This window comes from Tupaia chinensis, unplaced genomic scaffold (assembly GCF_000334495.1).
Source record: "Tupaia chinensis unplaced genomic scaffold, TupChi_1.0 Scaffold000024_1, whole genome shotgun sequence".
NCBI lineage: Eukaryota > Metazoa > Chordata > Mammalia > Scandentia > Tupaiidae > Tupaia > Tupaia belangeri.
The window spans coordinates 241,955-250,281 of NW_006159454.1; the positions used below are offsets into that span (position 1 = coordinate 241,955).

The window sequence follows — 8,327 nt, forward strand, 5'->3', positions numbered from 1 at the left end:
TGAGATACAGAGGGAAAGCAAGTCGCCAGGTCCGGGGCTCAAACCAGTGTCAGCCATGTGGGAGTCTAGCACCATTAACCACCACGCCACCTGCCGGCCCCTTTACTTGTGATTTTATTATACTTTTAGCCAAAGTGTCTAAGGAAACAAATCTCATTTTCTTTCTTTTTTCTAGGTTTCTGCCATAGGGTGTGTGCACTCACCCAGAGATAGAGACAGAGAGGGAGAAAGTGAGAAATCACCCTCTGGGTGGATAGCCGCCCTGCAATCGCTTCTCTTCCACTCTCCTCCTAGGATTCTGGCCATGCATGCACACGTGCCTGGCACGATTTTCAAGTCACTAGGTCTTGGACTCGAACTGTAGTCACCATGTGAGAGTCCAGTGCTTAACCACTACGCCATCTGCTGGTCCCAAGAAGCTCATTTTCTTTCTCTTTTTTTTGGGAGAGGTTTTTGCTATAGGGCATGTGCACTCGCCAGAAAGACAGAGAGACAGAAAGCGAGAAATCACCCCCCCAGAGGGAATGGCCACACCGCAATCCCTTCTCCTCCATTCTCCTCTTAGGATCTTGGGCGCACACACCCCCAGCATGAGTTTAAGCTACCGGGTCCGAGACTTGAACCGTGGTCAACTACATGGATGTCTGGTGACATAGCCATTATGCCAACTGTTGGTCCCAAGAAGCTTAAGTTCAAATGAGTACCAACAGGCAAACTGCATTAGATATCGAAAAGATGGGTATAAATACTTTTTTTTTAAAAAAAGTATTAAATTAGATTTGTTATTTATTTATTTATTTTAAATTTGACCAGAGAGAGACAGAGAGTTAGAAAGAGGGAAAGCGAGAAAGAAAGCCGCCAAGTCTAGGACTTGAACCGTGGTCAACCATGTTAGAGTCCAGCACCTTAACTACCACGCCACCTGCCAGCCCCAAGACTTTTTTTTTAAGTTTTTGTTATAGGGTATGTATGTTCATCAGAGAGACAGAAAGAGGAAAACAGTGAGAGAGAAAGTGAGACATCATCCTCTGGGGGGATGGCCATGCTGCAATCCCTTCTCCTCCATTCTCTTCCTAAGATTTTCGGCATGCTTGCACACGCACCTGGCGTGATTTTCAAGCCGCTCGGTCCGGGACTCAAACTGCAGTTGGCCGTGTGGGAGTCCAGTGATGTAACCACTACACCACCCGCTGGCCCCATAAAGACTGTTTCAAGCACAACTCTGAGCCAGCCCCCGGCCTAGTGGTTAAGGGAGCCAGATGGGTGACCACAGCTTACTGCGAGGAGCTTTCTCCTTCTTCCTCTCTGACAAAAATTTACAACTTAAAAAAAAAAAAAGCAAACACTCTATGAAGTGAGTCCTAACTGTAGTTGTACTTGCCAAGTTTTCTGAGGCGAACATTTTCTTTCAAAGTACTGGGGTCACTGGGACCAGCAGTTAGCGCAATGGCTATGTTGCTGGACTCCCACGTAGTCAACCATGGTTCGCGTCCCGGACCCGGTGGCTTAAAACTCATGCTGGGCGCGTGTGCATGTGTGCCCAAGATCCCGAGGGGAGAATGGAGGAGAAGGGATTGTGGTGTGACCATCCCCCCTGGGGGTTGATTTCTTGCTTTCTGTCTCTCTGTCTCTCTCTGTCTGTCTGGCGAGCGCACTCGCCCTATAGCGAAAAAAAAAAAAAAAAACACCAAAAAATAAAAAACAAAAACCCTGTCCAAAGTACTGGGGTCACAATGACTGTAGTAATGGAGCAGAGGCCCAGTTTATCAGAATTTACAGATCACACGTCAATCGGACGATGGAGGTAAGAGCAGGGGAGATTTCTTGTTTCAAAATGTCTGAAGATGGGGGCCAGATGGGGGCACAGTGTTCACGCAACTGAGCCAACCTGCGGAGGGTCCTGGGTTCCCGTCCTGGGATCCCCCTGAGCTTCCGGATGGGGAGCATGCACAGCGCGCCTGTGACAGGGGCCGGCTGAGAAGACCCTATTGGGGGGTGCCTGTCTCTCTCTCTCATGGAAGAAATAAGTTTAAAAAATTAAAAAAAAAAAGGGGGGGGGGGGGCCAGCAGGTGACGTAGTGGTTAAGGGGCTGGACATTCCCATGTGACTGACCATGGTTCAAATCCTGGACCTGGTGGCTTGCTTTCTCACTTTCCCTCTCTCTCTGTGTCTCTCTCTGGTCAAATGAAAATAAATAAATGAATAAATGAAATAAAATAAAATAATTATTTAAAAAAAAATTAAATGTTTGAAGACAAATCCCTCCTGAGGAGTAACTTAATAGGACACCTGGATCCTGTCAAGGCACTGCTGAGGCCTGAGAAAGCAAAACCCGCCCATTAAACTCTGCTTCCGCCGCTCAGTGTCTGGGGGGGCAGGAGCTGCACACACCTGCTGCTGGGCTGGGGGGCGACGGTGCCGTTCTGCTCCGGGGTCTCAGCCGGCTTGGGTTTGAAGTAATTGACGAGCCCCCCAAACACGCTCTTAATGCTGTTGATGTGCTTCTGGCTGGTCTTCAGGTCTTGGTCCATCCTGTCCACCATCCTCTCGGTGCGTTCTAAGACTCCGCGCTGACGGACGAGTTCCTGGGGAAAACAAGAGGCGGCAGTGTTCTCGCCCTGGTCCTCCTGTGGCTGGCAGAGACCCCATGCGGCGCGCACCTCCTCAGCCCCCAGTGAGCACACGCGGGAGGGTCACTGGCACCTGTGAGGCGTGCTAGCCATGCATTCATTCATTTATTTTCAGAGAGGTTTTTGCTGTAGGGCGCGTGCGCTCGCCAAACAGACAGAGAGAGACAGAGAGACAGAAAGCGAGAAATCACCCCCCAGGGGGGATGGTCACGCCGCAACCCCTTCTCCTCCATTCTCCTCTCGGGATCTTGTGCACGCACGCAACGCGCCCGGCGTGAGTTTAAGCCACCAGGTCCGGGACTTGAACTGCAGTCGACTACATGGGAGTCCAGTGCATAACCATTATGCTAAACTGCTGGTCCCAGGCATGCTAGACTTTTTTTTTTTTTTTTTTTTTGGAGAGATTTTCACTGTAGGGCGCGTGCGCTCGCCAGACAGACAGAGAGAGACAGAGAGACAGAAAGCGAGAAATCACCCCCCAGGGGGGATGGTCACGCCGCAATCCCTTCTCCTCCATTCTCCTCTCGGGATCTTGGGCACGCACGCACACGCACCCGGCGTGAGTTTTAAGCCACCGGGTCCGGGACACGAACCGTGGTTGACTACGTGGGAGTTCAGCGACATAGCCATTATGCTAACTGCTGGTTCCCCAGGCATGCTAGACTTTTGACGTGTTCCTTTGTCTCTCCCTCTCACCCTGCTTGCTTTTCTTTCTGTTCTATGCTTGCCAGAGACAGAGACAGAGAGAGACAAAGACGGAGAGAGGGACGGGGAGGGAGGAAGGGAGAGAAAGCACCTCCTCCAAAGTGGTGTGACCATCCTTTTTCTCCATCACTCCTCCCTATCAGGATCTTGGGCACAGACACATCTGGAATTCATTCATCCATTCATTCATTCACTGGGTCACAGAGTGCATGCGCTTGCTGGAGAGAGAGTGAGAGAGAGAAAACACCCCCCAGGGGGGACAGCCATGTCTTGTTGGGACTTGGGCACACACGGACATGCACCTGGCATGTCCCTCAAGTTGCTGGGTCTTAGATTGAACCGTGGAGTCAGCCATGTTGGATCCAGTGCCAAAATCACCATGCCACCTTTGGCCATTTTTTAAAAAAAGAAGTATTTATTTAACTTTATTTATTTACTTTAATTTGGCCAGAGAGGGATAGAGTGAAAGAGCGAGAGTGAGAAAGCAAACCACCGGGTCTGGGACTCGAACCATGGCCATGTGGGAGTCCAGTGCCCTTAACCACCTACTACTCGCCCTGGCTGTTTTGCTGTTTGCTTGTTTGTTTTTTCAAATTTGCTACAGGGCATGTGTGCTCACTAGAGAGATAGTGAGAGAAAGAGAAAAAGCGAGAAAGCACCTTCCCCCAGAGGAGATGACCGTATCATAATCCCTTTTCTACTCTCCTCTCGGGATTTTGGGCACTCACAAACATACTAGTGTGATTTTCAAGGGACCGGGCCAGGGACTTGAACCACATGGTCAGCCATATGGGATGCAGCGGCCTTCGCCAAGCACCTGCATGTTTTTCAGGTTAGAGCCAAGATTTGAACTGTGGTTAACCAAACGGGATTTGACTGCCAACACACAGCTGAACCACTGCACTATGGGACTAGCCCTCCTCTTCTTTTTAATAATTTAGTTAGTTTGTTTATTTCAGCAGATAAGAAGTTAGGAAGGAGCACCCAGCTAACCCCTGCTCAGAGCAGGCCATGGCAGGCTCTGGGAAGGAATAGCAGATATGGAACAGCATTCTGGGCCTGCTGGCTGCTGTTCTCCGAGTGAGCACTACTTCCGGATGAGCAAGAAAGCAGTAAACTGCAACTAGCGAGACCCTCACGGTCTGTGCCAGGGTGGCCAACGCTACGAGCACGTGACCAGTGACAGGCTGATGGACGGCAAAGCCAGGTTTGGGGAGTGCCGGGGTTGACTGGCAGTGACCTGTTGCTCATCCAGGCAAACTTAAGGGACACACACAGCCTGCACCCTGACAGCAGGACAGGAAGTGAAAGCCCACAACGACAATAACGTGGGACCAGCAGCTGGCGTAATGGCTACGTTGCTGGACTCCCACGTAGTCAACTGCAGTTAGCGTTCCTGGTGGCTTAAACTCACGCCAGGCGCGTATGCGTGCGTGCCCAAGATCCCGAGAGGAGAATGGAGGAGAAGGGATTGCGGTGTGGCCATCCCCTCTGGGGGGTGATTTCTTACTTTCTGTGTCTCTGTCTCTCTCTGTCTGTCTGGCGAGCACATGTGCCCTATAGCAAAAAAAAAACCATGGTGCGTGTAGAAAAAAAAAAACCTCTTAAAACAAAAAAGACAATAACACACACACACACACACACACACACGGCAGCCCCCAATGCCCTGGAGGCCCAAAGTGCATGCAGGGTGGAGAAGCAGGAGTGTGGCAAAGCTCCCAGAACTGGAAGGCAACCACATGGAACCTGCAAACGCTGGCCACCTTTTTCCGTCTCCTCTGCCTGCACTTCCGCTGACCAGGACACGGGCAGCCCGTGACCACTGACAAATGCAGGGGATAATTTAGTTTTGTGACAGGGTCTCCTGCCTTGGCTGCCCTGTGGGAACTACAGGCAGGCTTCACCTCACCCAGCTCTATTTTGTTTTATTTATTTAAAAGAATTATTTTATCTAATTATACTCATTGTCATTATTTTATTTTATTCTTTTGAAGTTGACCAGAGAGAGGCAGAGAGAGAGAAGGAAAGTGAGAAAGCAAGCTGCCAGGTCTGGGACTTGAACCACGGTCAGCCATGTGGGAGTCTAGCCGCTTTAACCACCACGCCACCTGCCGGGCCCATGTTTAGACAAGGTCTTACTAGATTGCCCAGGCCAGCCTCAAGCTCATGATCCTCTGGACCTGATTGCCAGAGTCCCTGAAATCACAGGTGTAGCCACTGCACTCGGCTCTCAGGTTGGGGCTGGAATCGAACCTGGGTCTCCCATGTGGTCCCAGCCAGCAGAGCACAGGGTCCTGGCAGCACACACATGTGCTGGGTCTCTACTTCATTTCCCTCTTTACTCTCAAGCTCTTTTTCCTGAAACGTGGGCTCACAGGACTACCTTAAAATGGATGGGGCCAACAGGTGGCGTGGTGGTTAAGGTGCCGGACTCCCACATGGCTGACTGCAGTTTGAGTCCTGGACCTAGTGGCTTGCTTTCTCATTTTCCTGTTCTTTCTCTCTCATCTCTCTGGTGATGTGCCCTATAACAAATTAACAAAATAATAACAGGGGCTGGCAGGTGGTGTGCCGGACTCCCACATGGCCGACTGTGGTTCCAGTCCGTGATCTGGCAGCTTGCCTTTTCACTTTCCCTTTCTCTCTCTCTGGTCAAATTAAAAAAAAATAATAATAATGGGGTTGGCAAGTGGTGTGGTAGTTAAGGGTGCTGGACACCCACATGGCCACCTACGGTTTGAGTCCTGGACCTGGTGGCTTGCTTTCTCACTTTTCCTCTCTCTCACTCTTGTTCTAATTCTGTCCTTCTCTGGTTAAATTAAAAATAGATAAATAAATAAAGTTAAATAAAATAATTCTTAAAAAAAAAAATAGTGAGACCAGCATAATGGCTATGTTGCTGGAATTCCATGTAGTCGACGGAGGTTCAAGTCCCAGACCTGGTGGTTTAAACTCATACTGGGCGCGTGTGCGTGCATGCCCAAGATCCCGAGAGGAGAATGGAGGAGAAGGGATTGCGGCGTGGCCATCTCCCCTGGGGGGTGATTTCTCGCTTTCTGGCTCTCTGTCTCTCTCTTTCTTTCTGACGAGTGCACATGCCCTATAACAAAAAATACTTCTCAAAAAAAAAGACAACAAATAATAATAGCAACGAATTAAATAAAATAGCGCTTAAAAAAAGAAATCATAAAAAATGAAAGAAAATTAATAAGTAATAACAAAAAAAGATGGATGGGAACGTGTCTCTGGGGATTAGGGTCCAGGACCTACAGCAGCAGCAGATGCTCCCCAGTTCCCCAGCCCTGTAACCCTTACAGGATTGGACTTGCCCTGCCCTGTGGACTCTGGTTCTAGTAATCTTGTTCAGGTCTGGGAGTCCCCACTGGGCCATCGAGCCTCTCAGCCCATGACATCCCATGGACTACTGTGCTCTACGGGCCTTGTTAGTTTCTGGTTCCAGCCCACTCAGCCCCAGAGGTGGGCCCTGGGGCGGGGCTGGCCCGCAGCGCAGCAGGCAAGCGCTGTGCAGAGGAAGCCAGGTCCCGCGTGGCCAAGTGGGCTCAAGCCCTGTTCCTGTCGGCTTCCTGCGAGGCGAGCATACATGCCCAGGATCCTGGCGGGATGGAGAACTGGTGGAAAAAGGGTTGTGGTGACCAGGCCCTACTGTGAGTTGCATTCTTTCTCTCTCTCTCCTGCACACACATGCGCTCTATAGCATAAAAACAAACAAAAACCCCTGTATCGGGCCAGTTGGTGGTGTGGTGGTTAAAGGCTTAAAGTGGCTGTGCCCCAAACGGCTGGCTGTGTGGTTGGAGTCCTGGACCCACCAGCTTGAAAAACACAACAGGTGAATGTGCATGCATGACCAAAATCCCAGGAGGAGAATTAAGGAAAAGGGATTGGGGTATGGCCATCCACTCTGAGGGTGATTTCTCGCACTCTCTGTCTCTCCAGTGAACGCATGCGCCCTACAGCAAAAAACAAACAAACAAACACTCTACATAAACCCAACCAACCAAACAAAACACACAGGGTTTTTTAAGTAAATAGAAAAATGTTTTCTAGCCCGTGCCCTTCAAATATTAAGGAGACCTTCAGAAGAAGGAAAAAAAGAACTGATTATTTATCTGGTGTTTCTCCTCCTTTAGATACTTCACGTTTACTGCCTTCATAGCCATATTGAACTAAAAATTTTTTTTTAAAGAATTATTTTATTTTAAACTTTATTTATTAATTTGTTTATTTCAATTTGACTAGAGAGGGACAGAGGGAGAGAGAGAGAAAGCAAGCCGCCAGGTCCAGGACTCGAACCATGGTCAGCCATGTGGGAATCCAGCACCTTTAGCCACCATGCCACCTGCCTGTCCCTGAAGTAAGATTTTTTTTTTTTAAGAATCAATTATTTCATTTATCATTATTAGTTTTTAAAGTTTACTCTTGTAATCAGAGAAAAACAGAGAGAGAGAGGGAAAGTGAGAAAGCAAGTCACCAGGTTGAGGATGGAAACTGTGGTCGGCCATGGAGGGGTCCAGTACCCTAACCACCCTGCTGGCCTCTGAAGTGAGTTTTTACTAGAACAAGGCAACGCTACAAATTAGAACGAAATGATTTTCTCTAGTATACATGTGTGATAAGTGGATAGATTCATTTTTTGAAGTTTATTTCTTTCTATAATCCATGAGAGAGACAAAGAGTGAGAGATGCCGCCCCCCTCCTCCCCCCTGCAAAGGGTCTTAGAGATGATCCACCCCCAGCCATAGCCAGCCAGGACCATGGGGACAGGGCTGCCCCTGGCATGTACAGGGAGCTCTCAGGACACAAATTGGGGGCCTCCCCATGCGCCCTCAGCATCACAGTTACTCTGTGGGACTCTGCACCCCTGTGGCCAGCTGAACTGGCAGATTTTTAAAGAGAGATTTCTCCTATAGGGTGCGTTCGCTCTCGAGAGAGACAGACAGTGAGATCACCCCCCCCCCCCGGGGGGGGGGGGG

General features: G+C 49.5%; 1 protein-coding gene and 1 non-coding gene across 2 annotated transcripts in view; both read right to left on the bottom strand.

Moving 5' to 3' along the window:
- The window catches only part of SNAP29 (synaptosome associated protein 29), a gene marked incomplete at its 5' end in the record, with an annotated part of 45,126 nt that overhangs the window by 23,250 nt on the left and 13,549 nt on the right, over positions 1–8,327 (bottom strand). The window contains 1 exon segment of the mRNA XM_027770729.1: positions 2,393–2,588. Within this exon segment, the coding sequence (XP_027626530.1) occupies positions 2,393–2,588 (196 nt within the window).
- On the bottom strand, positions 5,042–5,173 carry LOC114007342 (small nucleolar RNA SNORA71). Its single transcript, XR_003548979.1, has one exon. It is a non-coding gene; the product is annotated as a small nucleolar RNA SNORA71 (small nucleolar RNA).